Below are 18,938 nucleotides of genomic sequence, written 5' to 3'. Positions count from 1 at the left end.
CGCACCCGCGTGTCCGTAGGAGAAGGGTGCCCGTTCACCCCCGGCGCTTGGCGGCAGAGCGCGGCGGCCGAGCCGCTGCCCGCCCCCCCCCGGCCCCTTCCCCCTCCCGGCCGGGACCTGCCCCCCGCGCACCCGCGGGCGGCCGCCGAGCGGAGCGGGCGGCGGGCGCGGCCCCCCGCGGCGGCGGCGGCGGCGGGGCGGGGCGGCGGGGCGGGCGGCCCGGCCCGGCGGGCGGGGACATCGCGGCCGCCCCGCTCCGCGCCCGCGCCGCGCCGAGCAGACGCAGGAGCGCCGCGGCGGCGGCGGCGGGCGGAGGTGGCGGCTCCCGCGGGCGCACTCGCTCCCTCCATGCGCGGTGCGCGGCCAGCCGCGGGGCTTGCGCAGGTAGGCGCCGCGCCGCCCGGGCTGCGCGCGTCCCCCTGCGCTGTTTTGGTCCCCCCACCACTTTTTTCCCCCCCTCCTTTTTACTGTTATTTCTCCCTTTTTTAATTCTCATTATTTTTCCTTTTCCGCCTCCGCGCCGGCACCAGGGGCGAGGGGGCTCCTCCTCTCCCTGAGCGCCTCTCTCCCTCTCCCGGCAGCGCGGCGGCGGAGCGGAGCGGTGAGCGGCGGCAGCATGCGGCCGCGGGATGCCTGAGGCGGGCGGTGCGGCGGCGGCCGCGCTGCCCCGGAGCCGCGCCGGAGGCATGCGGGCGGCCTGGGGCTCCGTCTGGTGCCTGTGCCTGGCGGCGGCCGTCGGCGGGATACCGGCGGCGCGGCGGGGCGGCGGGGCGGCGGCGGAGAGGAGCGGCGGGCAGCCGGCAGGTAAGGCTGCGCGGCCGCGCACACGTGCTCCGCGCTGCGACTCGCGGGGGCGGGGGGGTCCGGCAGCGGCGGGGGCCGGGTTTAGCGCTGCGAGCCCCCCTCTCTCTCGGAGAGGGGCAGCGGGGCGGGCGGAGAGCGCCGCGGCCCTCGCTGCAGCGGGCGTTACAAGCGCGGCAGCGCGCTGGGCCGCGCAGGCGGCAGCCGAGCCGGGGAGATCCCGCTCTCGCCGCGGCCGGGCCGAGCCGCAGAGGTGCCTAGGAGGGCAGAACTACTTTTAGGACGATCCTTGTCTCCCGGGAGCCCTGTCCCAGCGGCGCGAACACCCGCGGCTGCGTTTATAGCTGCGGCTGGGGAAGGAAAGGTGCCTCCGAACGTGTGTAGCGCTCATCTTTAGCGCGCATCTGAAGTGCTCTGGTAGATGTTGTCAGGAGTGGGGAGAGTAAGGAGAGTCCTTTAGATCCACGTCTTGGGAGCAAAACGCTGGGAGCGCGGAAGCTGGGTCACAGCTCAGTCCCAGCTGCGGGGCTGCGAGCGGAGCGGCGGTCCGGGGGAGCCCGGAGGGAGCTCCCCGCGGGTGGCAGCCCTGCAAGTTGCCGGTGAAAAAAAGTTAACACATCGGACAAAAGCTGGTTTGGGAGGTTTTTTTGTTGTTTTGTTTGGTAGTTGTTTTTTTTTTTTAAATATACGGCGGGTTTGAAACGTCGCGCCTCTCTGATACGCCTCAGCTGCTACCTGAGTCCCTGTTTATTTTTTCAAAGCTCTTTAATGGAAGGGAGCCCCCTCGCAGCCCCCGTCTTCGGGATTGCATGTACCCGGCAGAAAGTTTCCATTGTTCAGGAAAGGGTTTGGAGCCTGTTTGCCAAAAAAGTGACAGGGGAATAAATGGGCTTCGTGGAGGCTGGGGGGTGGGGGCATTACTTTCATACCCCTTTTGGTTAAAGCTATAAATCACACCGGGGGTTGGTTTTGTTTTCAAGAAAGTCCTAATAAAACACCAGATTCTTAGTGTAACTCGTTTGGCTCATTTTTCACAGCCAAAAGAATTGATTTATGGGGCAACATCTCAGGGGCTTGGTCAGAGCAGATGAGGTCGGTGTGCGGGAGGAAGCGAGCAGCCCGTGCTGGTCACGGAGCGGCGGGAGGCACCAGAAACGAAGCGTCCCCAATTCTCCCCATTTTAGGCTGAAGTACGTACTGGCGCCATCCCTTTGGGCACTGTTGAACCCATTGGGGTGGGGAGCAACCTCTGTGGCTGCCTCAGCGGTCCCCTGGGTTTCCACCTGCACCTTCAGCCCGTAGCTTGGGGTTGATGATGTGTTCAAGTGGTGCTAAACCCTCCCCGTGCTCTCAGACACCTTTGCAAGTCGAGGCTTTAGGGTGCCGTGCGAGCTGTAGCAAGTGGTGTACCCGCAGCTCGTGCTGGGGGAAGCGTCACTCTGGTGAGGTGTGCGAGCTGAGCCGTGGGTTGGGATTTCCTGGGGCTCCCGTGGAAATCCTTGGGACAGGCTCTCTTACCGCTCCAAAGTAAAGCTGTCGCTGTCAAACCCCGCCTTGTGCTCCCTGGGAGCAGGATTCAGGCCGGGGCGGAGGGCTCCCCTTAACCCCAGCGCCCAGCCTGGGGTCTCCAAGGGTTGACCAGTCGCTGTGGCATGAGCTGGAGGCTCCCACAGATGGGGGGCTGCCAGGGCAGGGGGAGCTTGCGTGGGTCTTCCACCACCCACCACGTGCGTGGGGAAGCGTGAAGCTGGCGCTGCTCGCCCAGCCCCGCGCCCAAGCCGGCGGCCCCGCCAGCGCCGGGGCACCCGCTGCCCGCTCGAGCTGGGGGGGTAAAAGGTTGTGCAAAAGAAACTGTAAAGAATATAAACCTTCAGAGCCAAGTAAAAACACATTTTACTTTTTCAGTCTTTTTGAATTGAATGGTAAAAAGCAAATTCTTTCTCCTAGTCAAATGGGCCATGGGGTATTGGCTCATTACTGAGGGTTGTTGTTCACTGGGCTTTGCGTTTACAGTCCAAGGCCTTATTTTCCATAAAGGGGCTTGGAAGGATTTTTCCCTAGTGATCTAATTCTCCACACGGGGCTGTGAAGGCTGTAACAGCTACTGCTTTGTGCCTATACTCAGCTACATAAAACACACATTGAAGGGAGGCATTCTGGAGGTATGTGTATGTTTGCTAATATGAATACTCGCTATTAGCGGAGGTGGAGGGGGTACAGGTTTTAACATCTCCGCAGGGAGGTGTTCGGCTGTTGGCAGGAAGGAGGCAGATGGCGGGGCTGTTGCTGAATAGAAGCTAAACTAAAAACACCAGGGGCCTCATGTGGGCCGAGTTTCTCTTCTCTCCCTTTCTCGGGGCTGCTGCAGGAAGAACAATGTCAAATTTTGCTCCCCCCCCCCTTTTTTTTTTTTTATGAATGAAAGTAGAGAGGCGAGGCAGGATTGAATGTGTATGTCATTCAGGGGCTATGACAGAGATGATTAGGGAGGTCAGTGAACTCCTTTGCAGCCTTGAGCATGCGGTCACTCTATTCAGCAGCCACAGAATAGACATCAATATAAAAAAGCCCGTCCAATTTGCATTAGTATTCAGATAAAGATATTACTTCGTACGATTTGTGAATGTCAAGTAACGCTGGCTGTTTTCTTAGAGAGCAGACCAACTGAAATGGCAGCGTTCCGCTTTTAAAAACTTATGATAGCCGGCCTGTCTCCTGTAGCTGGTTTGTATGTGTCTGTCTGCATGCGCTATATGTGAAAAAGGGAATTTCTGGGCTTCTCGGGATTTGTATTGCACTATTTAGCTGCTAAAGTGTCTGTGTGCACTGAAAGAGTTTTACAGAGAGCTGCTAATGTTTGAGCAGGTTTGTGCGGGAAGGGGAGAGCTCTCCCAGCCTGGCAGGAGCAAGCACCGAAGTTTCCTTGTACAGCATTGGAGTCAAAGAGAGCTACTGCAGGGGCGGTTTTCAAGCCAAAAGAACGGAAAAGGTGCTGTTTTGGGATTTTGTTGAAGTTGAACGGTGGGGCACACACCAATTCCTGTGCCTTTCCTGCTTGGAAAGAACTGATGGTGCACCGGTTGAGATGTTTTTCTTCATGCAGCTGATGGCAACCGGGCTCTTGTAGCCCTCCAAGCATGTGCCCAGCGGAGGGTCCAAGGTGTAGGGTACGGCGATCCACGTCGCTTGCTTTGTGTATCTGAGCGTTTCAAAGTTCACCCTGAAATTATAAGGGTATTGGAGCGAGTGCCAAATGGCACCGACCATTCCTGGAGCCGGCCTTAAGGTTTACGCGTTAAAACCCTCTAAGAAGAGTCTTCTCTATATTGATGGTGCTTCCTACTTTGTGACTGAGACCAGAAACCCTTTAGATTCAGGGGGCAACTATGAGCGGTATGGTTTTGAGATTAAAAGTTGATCCATTTGTTCTCATTAACAGCAGCAGCTAAAAAAAGCAAAGTCGGTCTTTAATGTTGAGACTAGCGTATTTTACTGAGCAATGAAATAAGAAGATGATGAAATACAGCTTTCTTGGTTAAAAAAATCTCTTTTTTACCTAGCAAGTAGCAAACTAGAAGGTCTGTTCCAGTGCAGAGATGGACTCATTAATGTATTCGATACTAGCTGTATAAGATCACGTCTTCTAACGTGTATTGTTGACAAGGGTCACTCCAATTAAATCTGGGGTTTTTTTATTTTTAATTAAGGCTTTATTAACAACCACTGAGTAGGGAACGTGATGAAAGCAAGTCTGAAAATTGTGTAGCGAAGTGTTGATCTGCTAATTAAATCATGCAATTAAAGTAAGCCACTCTGACCAGCATGTTAACTTTTACAACTCAACTCCAACAAATTTTCAGCGCTGTTCAGGAAAGCGTACCTGTCCCGAAGCCTGCCTGAGTGTGGTTTTTGAAGTCAGGTGAGCACCAAAGAAGTCTTGATTGCTGCATCCCCGCTACATCAGGACCATTTCCATCCAGTGGGACCCAGTCTGCTGCCTGGACAAAGCTGAAATTTTGCTTGAAGCTGGGGAAGGACTTTTTTGCCCTCTATAAGGCTGAGAAACAAAATCTTTTCCTCTTAATATATGGTCAATAAAAATGAACTTTGATATCCAGCTATATGCTTAGAAAGCTGTCCTCCCTGAAAACTTACTGCATACATCTGCTGTTTCAGTTGGAGACCCTGAAAGAGAGGGAGTTGCCTCAGCTTCTGAGCAGTTAATAAAATAAGTTTACAAAAGCATTTGACCAAGACATTTCTGACCATGGTCTGTCAGCTGGCACACAGAGCTGTGACTGAAGGCATTAGTTGAACCTTAATTTCAGCTAAGGTTAGGGCATGGCCTGCCGGTAGGTTGTTCTGGCTGGTCATTGAAGCGTGTAGGATCCAGTGCAGGAGCCTGGACCATGAGCCGCGAGGCTTCAGAATAGGTAGAGAAGTGGCTGTGTTGTCCTTGTAGCTTAGCTTTTGGCAATTTTTGGTATATGTGGAGTAGAACAAGCAGGAATGTTACAAATTCAGGTACTTCTGCTGAAAATACAGGTAAAAGTCCTTCCCCGGTTTCGTGACTTTTTCCCAGCTACGCTGGACCTGGTACACAGATGATCAATTAAACTGGCTTTATTTTTACTCTGTTCCCCTGTTTGAATAGCCTTTTCTCTTCTCCTAGTGTGGTGTGTGCTTGTAACGTTTCCTATGTCCTGGGAGTTTGTCTGGCTCTGCATACCTGTTTCTTCTTTTTTCCCGACCCTTCCAAAAACAAAGAGAAAAGGCAGCTAGAAATTGCCTGCTGACTCAGCGCCCTCCAAGCCATTCGACAGCGAGGTTTGATGGAGCTGTTTCAGTGTTTGCTGTTTCATCTCTTTTAATACTGGTTAGTTAATAAACTTTATTCTCCTCCACGTACCAGGCTGGATGCCAGAGAGGACGGTGGCTTGGTAAAAATTTGCCATGCATCCTTTTTTTTTTTTTTTGCAGCAAATGGGACTGCGGTTCAGCAAAGCCACTCACGGTATGTGAAAGCGGGCAGTCCAGGCTGTTGGGAGGAGTAAATCCGATCACACGCCCTATGCAAACTCCCAAGTTAAAACCATGTCCAAAGACACGTACGATGCCGAAAGCACCTTAAAATACCTTATTACACCCCAATTTTTATTTTTCCTTGGCCTCCTACATAGCTTATCAGTTTACTGTTTGCCCCTCTCTTGGCTGTTTATCTGGTGATCTGGTTAAAAAAAAAATAATTTTTCTGTGAAGTAGAGCTGACTGTCCTGGTGCCCCCTTTCCGGTACGCTCACAGCTCAGGCTGCCAAGTGCCGTAGATAGGATTTAAAGCCCTGGATGTGTGAAGAAGGGCTTTTATTCCCGCGGTGAGTGCGGTATACCTGGTGTGCTTACCCCTAAAGTAGCTGCTCCTTGGCTTGAATGACCAGGAAGTTTCTGTAATATCAAAAGCAAACAAGAACAGTGAGATATGAGCTGAGTAAAACCTTTGGTAAACTTAGTTAAAATGTGAAAGGTAATCAGATGTAAACCTGCCCTATTATTCTGATAGGCTACCTGGGGGGTTGTCGCGCTCAGGTGGATAGTGACTAGCCAGGTAGTTAAATCAATTTTTATTTTTTTTTAATGTGATACTCGGGTTACACAATGTAGCAAAGTTTTCCTTTTTGGAAGAATAGCAGCCCAGTCAAGTACGAAAACATTTCTTCAGTATCTGCTTCAGTTTCAGATGTATTCATCTAAAAAAGGTGCGGGGGGGGGTAGGTCTTGTGTGCTGGCCCTGCTTTCTCAAACCCAGAAAGCAGGGGGAGATAAGATTTGGTTAAATAAAAAGGTTATATTAAAACTTGGAAGCAGATTTCTTTATCACGCAGAACTGTATGCAAAACAATTACCATGTGCTTACACGTTTAGCATCTGTGAGATTTTGGGGCTGTGCCATTCCTGCAGGTTGCGAGGGGTTAAAAGTATTAATGACTCAGAAGTGAGGAGGGTTCCAAGTTTTCGGGTGAGGAAAGGACGCGGTCTAGGATCGCTCTCTGCGAGCGAGCGGAGCTCCGCGGGCTGCGGTGCGCGCTGAAGGCACTCCTCCTCCTCCGGAACGCCGCGGCGCGAGGACCCCGGCGTCGGTGTTTGCACCCAGGGGTCATACTGTGAGCTGTGGAACTACCTAAAAACGTCGAGCTGACACGTGGCAGCCTTTTTTGTTTTTCCCCCCGTTTTCCTTTTCACCCAAGGAGCCAAGCCATCGCAACATCCCTTGGTTGGAATATAAGGTTTTTAGGGAAGGGACGTAACGGGCGATCCTGGAGCACCGTGGCATGCCAGAGAGCTGCAAGGGTGGCTTCCCAGCTTGCTGTTGACAACTGATGAAAGTATTTCTTGGCTTATCTTCATTTAATGCTTTTGTCTCCAAAAACGGAGTGTTTTACGGTTCTGCCTTTGTTGTACCGAGCTACCTTGTGCCGTTCACAAGGAATCTCACTAAAGTATTTCAACTGATGTAGTTAAATCAGTAAAGCTCTGGAGAGCAGGTCCCAGCTAGGGTATAAGGATTGGGCTAGTGCCCAGCAGTAAGGGAGTAAAATGGAGTTGAAGCATTTTGGAGTTGACCTGGGGCGAGCTGGCTGTAGGGGAGTCAGCAAAACAGCCGGGCATTGCCTCGGGGCCAAGCCTTGTGGCGGCTGCGCGGTGCGTCGGTGAGTTCTCGCCGGTGCCCAGGCAGAGCAGCGCGGTGAGGCGGACTCGGCTGTCGCAGGGCTCCGAGCAGGGTGCGAAGGGCGAGAGCATCTCTGAGGCTCCTCTCACAAAACGCAGGCGGCACCAGGCCTCCGCGGAGGTGGGGTGCGGACGGGGTCCCTGTAGCACGACCCGCATCGCAGGAGCCGCCCGGTCCGCTGTGCTGCCGGTGGTGGCTCTGCAGAGGGGCTTACCGGGGGGCTCGCCGTGGCGCGGGGCGGAGGAGGTCATGTGAAGCCCTGAAGGTGTTTCTGCTCTGGACTCCGTGGGGTAGCGCAGGGTAACGTGCATCGCCCTGGACTGACAATCACCCCTCTTACACACTCCCCGGGAAAGGCAAAATACGCTTCTATGAAGGCTTTTCTTTTCAGGAAGAGAGATTCGGGAGACGTTCCTGGATCCAGGACCGGCCTTTATCAGCCTTACACTTTTCCTGTCAAAAAACTGAAAAACTCCCCAAAATTGGATTTTTAATTTTACTGTGATGCTTGGCAGAGCTTGTGAAGATCCTTCACGGCAAGTTTGGCTCCCGCATCGGCAGGTTGTTGCTTTCTTTGGGGGTTTCACCATTCTCTGCTGCTTGTAGTCCTGTAAAAATAATAATGAGGTCCTGATCTTGCACCTATTGAATCCCAAGCAAAAAAGCCCCCATTGATTTCCAAGGCAGCAGGCTGAAGCCCTTCACAGATCGTGGTGGGAGCAGCTATTTAGCATAAGCAGGGATTGTTTGGAAAGTTTTCTAATGACCCAAACATTTTAACAAGCAGAGGAAACTCGGTGAGTAAAAGGGCTCCCCGGTTTGGGGGCGGGGAGGTGCCCAGCGCTGCTTCATGGGGTGATCCCTGGAGCCGGCTCTCCGTGGCCTCCCGTTTCTCTCAGCCTGCTGCAACGCAGACCTTTGCTTCCCATCTTGGTGTTTATAACTCCAGCTTTGATGCAAGCCGGCGGCGGCGGCGGCGCAGCCAAAACGCAAGCGCCGGAGGCCACGGTGATGGCCACCGATGGGGCCCCCTGTGACTCTGGCGCGAGTCCCGCGCGGAGCCGAGCCCAAGCACCAACCGCCGTCCCCTCATGCCCCATCCTCGTTGCCATCGTATCAGTGTCGGCCGGCGTTAGCCCCCAGCGCCGCGATCTTCGAGCTGCACAATGCGCCGGGGAAAGTGTTAATAATCCCCCGCGGGGGTCCGTGGGCGAGCTGCGGCCGAGCCGGCCCTGCCCGCCGGCAGGATGGAGCCGCTTGCACGGGGCAGGAGCCGGCCAAGGAGCTTTCCCGGCACTTCACGGGCAGGCGGAGCAGGGGAAAATGAGTTTTCGCAGAGAGTTTGGGGTTGTTTTTTTTTTAGATCCCCTTCTTTCATGTGCAAGACTCAAGAACAAGAAATTCCCTCCCAACAGAGTATTTCAGCGGCTTGTTTGGAGACTGTAGGTTTTGAAGGAACCCGTGGTTTGATTTTCGTTTAAAATTTTTTAACTTCTCTATATAGCTTCCCCCAGGCAAACGTTTTGTTTCCAGCCGGTGGCAGGGTCTGTGCAAGATGAGCATGCTGATTCCCCGAGATGTGCTTTGGGAGATGGGGGTATCGGAGCTAAAAGTGAAGGGGAAGAACCAGTTGCAATGGGGAGATTAGGAAGTTAAGAGTGCACCCTGACAACTAGCACGTGCAACCAAAGATAAATCCTCCATGAGCCTGTCTTTAATTAAAAGAATGATTGGAATTAGGCATAGTACCATCTCTCCTGATCTGTATCATGTGTATCTGTACGAATAAAGCATTTTTGGGGAGGGAGAAGAGAAAAACACCAGATTTTAATCTTCCTTTGGTAGCCGATATGTCTGCCTTTTGAAAGGGCATATTTCTCCCTGTCTTGGAGTACCCAGGCTTGTTGACAGTAAACAACTGTCACTTGGCAGTTTATGAAAGAAGAAGAATGTTTAAGAAAACATGTCCAGTTTAAATAGTTATGTTAATAGGCTGGGGATTCGTGCAGAAGCAGGGGGGCTGGTAAATGGAGGTGCATAAATTAGCTGGTATTTACTGTGTAAGAGACGAGCTGCGAGTGAATGCAGTTGGAAAAAATAAAATAAATACATTCATTTTTACAGCCGGTGTGTTATGCATGATTTCACAGTTTTCTGTGAAAGCACTATTTTTTTTTTTTTTTTCCAGGGAAAACTCAGAAAGCCTCTTTCTTGCAGCGTGCGGTGGGTTGGGCCCCGGGAGGCCCCTGGGTGGGACGAGCCGCAGGGCTGGGAGCCCAGCACTCCCACTGACCGGCCCTAATGCCGCTTCACGCTCCACGGGCAGCACTTAGACCTTGCAGCCACCCTGACCTGTCCTTAGCCTTTGCTTCGCGGGGGTGATCGGAAGAGGAGGCTGCAGGGGAACTCTGCAAATTGATTAATTACGGAAAGAAATGGAAAAAAGAAGTAGGAAACGGCAGATGGTGTCCCCTCTGCATCCCTGCCCAAAGTTGCTACAAATCCATCACCCACCTTCTTCTGAGTTAAACGCTTGTGAACGTAGCGAGCGACGAGCGAGTGTGAAGCATTTATTCCCGCTCGGCCCAAAGGCATCAGTGTCAAAAGCGTAATGAGTGAGGGCCTGGTGTCAGGCACTCGAAATCAGTAATTAAGCATAAAAATAGGTTGCAGGCTTTCCAGGCTCCTGATTGCCCTGGCTTGGGGAAACAAGGGTGTAAGTGGCTACTGGGGGATGCTGACATCGGTCTTGAAGGGTAAAGCCACCTTCTTGCCCCCATTGCCCCCCCATCCGAGCTGGGATACAATGTAAATGCACTAAATACTGTGGAATTTAAATAAATATGTTGTGGATACTGTATTACAGATACTCAACCTTTCAGCCTCAGAGGGACACACCTTGACAGCGGCACCTTCTCTTGCCCTTGTTTCGGGTAGAGCAGAGAGGGCTGCAGGAGCAAACGGGAACCCCCCGAATACGGATGAAAGGGTCACTCTTAATTGCCTTTTGGCCAGTGGATCAGTTAGTGTTGCCATTACTTGGACAAGGAGGCAAGGGAAAGCCAAACCTGAAGCAGCCTGCCACAGAAATCTTTTGAGATCTGCCCAGGCAAAAAGGAAAATAACTCCTAGAAAATGTTTATTGAGTTGTACTGGGATTCCAACCTGTGTATTATTTAGTGAAGGAATGAGATTTCTGCCTGATTTTTATGTGTAGGCATGCTGGCACCTTGGGATTTGAGAAGACAGTGGGCTTCTCCATTGGGAAAGGCTTGGTGGAGGGAAGGGGACTACGGAGGTGGCTGGGAGGACAGCAGGGCTTCCCCTTTGCCCCCCGTCGCCCTCGGTGCAGGGGCAAAAAGGGGCAGGTTTGTAACCCCCGCTCTGATTCCAGCAGTGGGTCACTGCCCGAGAAACTGGGCTGCCTGCCTGATGCTGGATCCGGTGACTCTGTGCAAGGTAAATCCCTCCTGCGAGGAGCCGTCTGTGCGCTCCAAACCAGGTCATCTGGTGGGTGGAACGTATTAATCCTGGCAAAAAGGGCCTGAAACCTCCTCAGGTGCTTTCAAAACACGTGTAAAAGTTTGAAGTGGAAGTTTTCTCCTCCTCTGTCCTCCTCCTCAAAATGAGGTGTGGGCAGGCGGTTGCAGTCTTTGCAGGAATGACTTCACCCGGTGCTCGAGCCTGGCTGTTTCGGGGATGAGAAGGAGCAGTTGGAGGAGCAACACATGGGCAGGGAGGAAAGGAGATGACCCTGAATTAGCCTCCAGCCCTTGGAAGGGACGGGAGGGGCCAGACCCCAAGCTTTTGGGTCATTCAAATTTTGCATTTGAGACCCCATTCATTTTGGGTCTCACTGCTGTGGGCAGCTCTTGCTCCACATATGGGTGTATACATCAAGGTGGATAAATAGGTATAAATATGTGGGGAGGGTCCAACTTCACATCTTCACCAGTGGTTGGTACGAGGTGGTGGTTCATCCACCCATCCTGCCCAAGGGAGCATGGCTGAAGCTTAGCTTTGGTGCCTGGCTTTCAGACAAATCCAGACCTTGGCTGCTGGGCTCAGGTTTTTTTCATCCACATTTTCCATCTGCTGGAGTCTGTTTCCTTTCTCCCTTGGCTTACCTGTTGCAGTGACCATCCTTACTGTCTCAGCAGCATCCATCTCACTCGGACACTTGGGTGCTCATTCACAGAAAGAGGTTTTAGAAGTGTTTCTGGTGTGGAGAAGGAGAAGGAAGGGAAAAGCTGAGAAAATCAGACTGGAGGACATGGCCGGTGTCCAGAAGTGCCTGTGGAAGGTCCCTGGCTTGTGCAGGCAGGACGCTGGAGATGACCCTCTGCAGAGGGTCTGCATTTCCTTACGGCAGCATTAAAATAGCTGCGTATAGAGGTGTCTAACCTGCTTTGGACATTACTGGAGCCTAACGTAGCACCGTTTGTAGAAGATGATTGTTTGGGGGCATTAAAAGTGCTTGAAGGGAGTGAGAACTGAGACACGCATGACTTCCTTGAACTCTCTCTTAATTTATTACGTGCAGTCCGAAACCCGCCGTAATAGATACGGTTGCAGGGGACCATTAAAAGGTCCGTTCTGGTGAACCTGATGCCCTGCTGTTGCTGCTGGAAATGATAAACCGCTGCGTTTGGGTCGGATGGTATGCGATGCCCTGTGTGTGTGTGTGTTTGCATGGAAGCCGGTAAGTCCTGCTAATTTAGGGCTTGTTTTCCAAGTCTGTTTTCTATAACTCCGTAGACTTAATACAAATAAAGAACCGACTAAGTTTCCTCTGAGAGGCGCAGAACAAACGCTAGGCGTGGGATTTGAATGCAGAAAGGTGAAAACACAAATGTATACAGAAACAGCAAGTCAAACAAGCTGAAAAAATATTGTAAGGTTTATTTAACAGAGCAGTGAACTCAAAGCTGTGTAATCCCTTTAGCAGCGTTCTTTAAAGAGGAGAAATAAAAGAATCTTTGAACATCTACTTTTCTTTTGCCATTTCTCCCAACTTTTTCCAATAATGCTGAAGGGTAAGAGTTGAGTTTAGCACAAAGACAAAGTGTTGCAGCTTCAGTTAGATGTGCTTTCTAAATAACAAGATCTTCGTTTGTCATTTGCTACTTTAGATTAAAATGGATCAGACTTCCCGAAAGGAGATTACGGTTAAACTTCTCCAACTTGGGTACCTGGCACCTAAATCTCGCTTGAGGCACTGAAATAACAGGCTTGGTTTTGAAAGATGCTGAGCCAGGTCAGGCTCTGCATTTAAATCGCTTAAGCACTCTTAGAATCTGACTATTCATTTTGATGCCTAGATATGGATTTCTGGGCTTAATCACTGACCTTTGCATTTCAAATGTTTGGCCTTTGTTTTCTTTACTAAGTATGCAGACAGAGTGGCCCCCAAATTATTATTTTTCCTTTTACACAGCTGAAAAGAGCTAGCAGGGAGGACTTGGAAGTTCTGCATCTTATTACAGAGAAATGGAGATGTTTGAAAAATACCATTTTATGTAACTCAAGGGAAACTTGCAAAAAGGGGAATATTGACTTATTTTCATTCACGTGAACATGATCCATCATATATCTAAAACCCACAATCAGTTGGAAAAAAAAGCCACCCAAACTACCCTAAACCTTTGCCCTCTCTTAATCCGTGTACAAGAGGGTTTTTTTTTCAGTTGTGCCTTTTTCCCCCCTGAAATAGAGGCAATTGATAGGCTCATAAACAAATACCAAACATTAAGTCCTAATCTCCATATAGAGGAGCCTGACCCTTTTTATGGAGAGAGAGGGTAGAGGGAGGAAACGGGGCCAGGAGTTTGAGGTTTAATGCTTATTAAAGTTTTAGTGGGTGGGAAAATGCAATCAATAAATTTTGTTTAATGCCTCGAAACTGGTGTTAGTTTTCACTAGCTACACTGGAGGGTAGTTTTCATTTTGAAACTAGGACACTCGTAGTTGGAATGACAATTAATGTGGAGTGAATATGGTCCCAGTTGGAAGCCGATTTTTTGAATAGCATGAAAACTCCCCCCACCTCCCCGCCTTGGCTCCGGAGTGGGGTAGCTTCCGTTTTTAATTAGCGAACCAGGCAAAATTTAGCTCATTGTGTCTTTCTACTCCTTTGGCCCAGTGGATAGCTTGGATTTCTCCATCTTGCTGTCATGAGGCTGTTCGTTTTTGGCGTTTTTTTCCCTTCAGTTTTGGTGCAGGGAGGAAGGGGGGGGCTTCAGGATACTTAGGATTAAAGTCATTGTTCGGGGGTATTTGCAGCCAGCTGCCTGCATTAAATGAAGATTAGAGGAGCGCACATTAAAAGTGCGAGGGAAATGCAGAGGAGCTGGGATTTGGGAGCTGCATAGCTGTGAACCGAAGGGGAAAGGTTGGGGCTTTATGGCAAATTTTTTCTGATGCCATGTGATCTCAAAGCCTATTTCAGAGAAACACAAGTACCAGAAAAGCATCACAAGGACCAGAAAAGTGTCGCAAGTAACTGCCTGGGCCAGGTCTGGCTGGGAATTGTAAAGGGACCGTGAGTCTTTGCGTCCCTTAAAACGTTCCTCTGAAGTAAACCTAAACTTCTGGGCCTGGTGAACTTAGTATTGCTTAAAAATTCATCTGCAAGTGTACTTAAGAGTTGGTGAACATTTTGGTAGAATTCACTAACCGGCGGAAAACCCACGCTGGAGGCCGAGAACTCCAGAAGTAATGAATTTTTGGAGGATTTTAGGAAGGAAATGATGGTGTAGAGGAGGAGCCCAGAAAATTAATTCAAAAGAGTAATTCAGTAATGCATGCTTATTCTTTTAAGGATTTAATAAGACAGTTTAAAAGTATTTCCAAAGACTGAGTTTCTCTCCTTTCTTTATGATCTGTGGAGCACTCATTTGTGTAATTTGTAGTTCTTGTTGCAAACTTCACTAATTGCTTGGTGTGTGTCACCTACGAAACCACAGCAGGTAGCCTGGTCCAGCGAAGCAGGGGGGTGGCATGGAGCACTGATGCCGAAGAACATAGGTTTGCTCAGGGCCTCCACGCTCTGGCAGGACCCAGTTCCGCTCCAGTGGAGGCTGGAGACAAGCTTTGCTCGGTTCGTTGGGATGGTGGGAAGCCTCACTCTGTGCCTCAGCTTCCATAGCTGCTCCACTGGCTTTGGAAAGGGGTTGTGACGGTTGCTTGCTTGCTGCAATGATCAGGTTTTTTTTAGACTTCCTCCAGCAAGAGGAGCAGGAACGTGAACCATCAACCATTTTGTGATGGGATCTGAGGTCAGGCTGGGATCTGAGGTCAGGCTGGGATGCCTCTCTCTGCTGCATGGCTTAAAAGCTGGGGCTGAGCTGGCCACCATCCTTCAGAGGTAACAAGAGGCAGACATCAAAAGGATGATGACCCATCGGCACAGTCTCTTGTGCTCCACCTCGGAGCAGCCCGACGGTGTCCCATCACTCTGCCTTGAGTAGGGAGCGGTCTGGGTTGACCACATTTGGCCGCCGCGGTTGGGTGAGGTGGGCTGTGTGACGTGTGGGCCAACCCGCTGCAAGGGTGCGCTTGCCCGCGTGCTGGGCTGAGACTGGTGGTGTCCCACACTGCAAGCGTGGGCTGCTGACATCTGATATAGCTCATTGCTGCCCTCCTCTTGAGTAAAGCACAAAGGCTTCGGCACCTGGGAGAGCAGGAAGTGTCTGCGTGGGCAACCTTGACGTGCTTCAGCATGAGCTCGGAGTTCTCATAGGACACGTGGAGCAGCACGGCCTGGGGACCTCAGCAGCCCCACGCTGCCGTGTCTTCACTCCAACATTCCTGGTCTTTAGGGACCGCTGATGAAGAAGTGGAGGACATTCCATATCAGTTCTTTTATTTCTGTTAAAAAAAAAAATGAAGGAGCACGGAACCGTGAGACAAATAGATATGGGTAGTGGTTGCTTCGTTGTTTTGAGTGAGGAACCAAGGAATGTGTTTGATTGCACAGTCCAGCCAAATTTTAAGGAAAACTCCCCATCACTGCCTGTTGCTTTAAGCCAGCAAAGCATCAGCTGAAGGGTGTCCCTGGGACAGGCTCTGGGCAGCAACCAAAGCTTTGTGTCTCTTGGGTTGTGCGTTTCCATTTTTGTTAGGTGTAGCCAGGAGACCCCTTTGATTTGTTTTCTGGGTTGGTTTTTTTTCCTTCTCAGGGCTTTCCAAGTGCCACAGGGAAATCCTTCTGGCCAAAGTGTTTTTGTAACTATTTTAGCTTTGTGACGATTTATTTCTCCTTCTAAGTCTCAGCATCTGAATTGGGTGATCTGAGAAAAACAGTCCATTAAAAGGAGGATACTGTAGAGTCCTGATGAATCCTGTTTTCTACTTGGCCGGTGGAACAGAAAGCTAATTGCCAGTAGTAAATCCATTCAAAGGAGGGCTGGAGGGAGGGAGAAAAGCTAATATTCCTCCTTGAATGCCATTTAATCTCTGAAACCTTTCATGCAGATGTAAATTAGGATTTGCACAACAGAGTCAACAGTTGCTCCGTAGATAAGGCAGATTTGCAACATCTGCTTTTCCATTCGAGAAGCCCTTCCAAAGTTGCTGTCGGGGATAGCCAAGCTAAACACTAGAGATTTTTTTTCCTTTCCATAATCTCTTGTTTATGAAGAAAGCTGCATATGACAGAACTAAACCTGGTTATCGTTCTGCTAATTATCTAGGAAAAAGTTTGCTTTCCTCCTAACACAGATCTAAAAAAAAACCCCACGGGGTGGTAATACAGTGCAGCACACTTGTTAACGTCTTTGGAAGAAATGTCTGGTAACAACTGCGTAGGCCACTGCGGTGGTAATACAGTATAAACAGTTTACTTCGCATTATTTTTAGGAAAGCTAGTTTAAGCTTTTCCAGGAGAACTACCCACCCACCCCCAAGCAAACATGCACAATAGGTGAAAGATAAAGCGGCACCTTCAAATGACGGAGTCAAACCCTTTTCAGACGTGGTTTCCTAAAGGCACGTTTCTCAGTGATGGTTTAGACTTTTACGGGAACAACCAGATTTTTTTATTTTTGCTGAGGTGTGAGCCCCGTTGAGCAGGGGAGATAACCCAGCTAACGCCACTTCGGGGAGCGATGAGCTTCGGCAGAGCATCCCGTGCTGCTGTGATTGCCGGAGCCCCTTCTTCGCGGGATGGCTGCGGCCTGAGACCGAGAAACGTGCTCCGAGAGGGGTCTGGACCTTGGAGGGGGAGGAAAGCAGGGTAAGAGAGGAGACAGGATATGTATTTTATATAATACTATATATAATATCATACACAAATACTATACATAATATTGTGTCTGTATATAGGCATGTATGGGTATATGAAATCTATTTAATATTACATAAAACCACATAAAGCTCTTGTTTTATGTATTTTATATATTCTATTTTGCTGTGCCAGGCTGGCGATGTGCCCTTCGGGGCAGGAGGGTCGTGGCCAGGCAGGCCACTGCCACCGTCGTGGGTGCAGCAGAAAGGAGAGGAAGCTTTGCCTTGCGTAAAGCCTCGCCAAAAATACATATATAAAAAATGCCCCAGTCGGCTCCCCACGGTGCAGTGAGGGTATGCGGTGACTTTAGGTGAGCTCGCTTTGCTGCGGGGGCCGCTCCCTCGATCTTATCTGCCCTGACAAGGCAGGTACTTGGGCAAAGAGGCAATCCCACGATCTTATCGTGCCCATGGCTCAGGGGGGCTGCTGCTGGGTGCAGGGCCTGGGGCTGATTTGGTGGTTTTCAGTATTTCCCCGGGGCCCGTCTGCCTCTCAGGGAGCGGGGACGCGGAGGCGTGCTCGCGGGGAGGTGGCACTGGGGCCGCTTGTCACCCTTCCGGGCTGCTTTTTAAATGAAAGCGGGTCCCAGATGAATAGCAGTCAGCAAGAAAAGTGTTTTAATTCCCTTCTGGGCGACGGGGTTTGCTCTTCCCGGTGCAGAAGTCCCAAGGCGAGGTATTGGGAAAAACACTGTTGTGGGGGTGAGTAATACTACAGGCCCCTATTAACACAGGTGGGACACTTACTTAGAGTCAACCAGGACTGAGCCCGCAGGGAGGACACAGCACTGGTCTGAGCCTGGAGAGAGTCTACGTGCTCTTTGCCATCGTGGCCTCGTTCATCCCAGCGATGCTGGAGGGATACTCCAGCGGTTAGGCACCGACCCGGTGGCTGTGCCCATGATCCCCCTGAGAACGGGACACCAAACCCAACAGTAGAAAGCTCTGGCACGGTTGTAGCTCCGTGATCCTATAATGTATCCCGTCACGGTGGTTTTGGTGCAAAAAAAATGCGTAGGGTAAGAAACCTTTTTGAATTAAACCTGTAGAGAGGGAAATGCGTGGAGTGCTGCTATCTTTCTGCTTGTTAACATGCCAAGTACAGCTCGTCCAGCTGGAAGAGGGGAAGGTATGATCCACTTAGAAATGAGCTGCTTGGTCCATTCCACCACCGGGCTGTGAAACAATCCCGAAAAGCCTCTCCGGCATTGCCAGAGTTCAGGATGGGGTGAGGAGCATCTTGCTGGCGGTACTGAAGGTCGTGGTTCTCGAGCCCCACCTGAGCAGTCCCTTGGGAGGCTCCCAAACACTTTTGACATTTGGAAAAGCAGAATTGTAGGAAGTTATTCCAGGAGGAAAAACACAGGTGAAGAGAAATAACCGCATGGAGTGTCCTGGAGACAAGACCCAGCACCCTGCGAGGTGGTGCAGGGCCCCCACCGAGCCTCCCATGGGCCTTCGCCGCCCAGGACCAGCCCCCGTGCTTTCTGCCGCAGCACCTGGGAATAGTCCCCGAGACCGCGGAGGGCACCCGCCAGGCTTTAGGCTGGCTTGAAGTTTTTGGGGGGCCATAGGCAGCGCAGGAATATCCCACCGCCCTCCACCTCCTTGTCCTTTCGTGCCTGAAAAATAAATAACTGCATATCCTCCTGCAGTTCTTGAGAGCTGCCAGCTTTAAAACCAAAATAAAACATTTCCAGGCTCAGCCAGAAGCAAGTATTAATGTCTAAGAGGAGCAGACATCTGATGGAAATACTGACACACTTAAGCACTTGGAGCTACGAGCCACACAGAAAGTGAATTATTGCTGGGATGAGCCAAGCAGCTATGGAGATGAAGCATCTTATCCTTATAAGTGAATACGCACAAAAGCATTTTAGCGTTGCTGGGCCAGCTGCTCCTCATTGCGGAAGGTGCTTCCCAGCTAGTTGCTGCCTTTTTGCTCCTCTGAACAGCTTAAAGATTGCCTCTGTCTCTGTAGCGTGTTGGCTGTGAGAGCAGCGAAGATGCTGCAAGTGCTGATCTCCATCAGAAGCATCTCTTGGTGATTCCCAACTCATTACTGCTTTGGCTAAACTAATAAATGGTTGAATTTTAGTCATATCTTGGGAGCCCACAAGCCTCCTCC

At 50.8% G+C, this 18,938-nt stretch overlaps 1 protein-coding gene across 1 annotated transcript in view; it reads left to right on the top strand.

Annotated features, from left to right (window-relative positions):
• The first annotated feature begins 553 nt into the window (after window positions 1-553).
• Window positions 554-18,938, top strand: part of FGFR3 (fibroblast growth factor receptor 3) — a 55,237-nt gene continuing 36,852 nt past the window's right edge. The window contains exon 1 of the mRNA XM_081999350.1: window positions 554-804. Coding sequence (XP_081855476.1) covers window positions 630-804 — 175 coding nt within the window. The 5' untranslated portion in view covers window positions 554-629. The remainder of the gene's footprint in view (window positions 805-18,938) is intronic.

Source organism: Phaethon aethereus (assembly GCF_964289735.1).
Source record: "Phaethon aethereus genome assembly, chromosome: 4".
NCBI lineage: Eukaryota > Metazoa > Chordata > Aves > Phaethontiformes > Phaethontidae > Phaethon > Phaethon aethereus.
The sequence above is the reverse complement of the archived record's forward strand: the minus strand, read 5'-3'. Positions and strand labels throughout refer to the sequence as shown.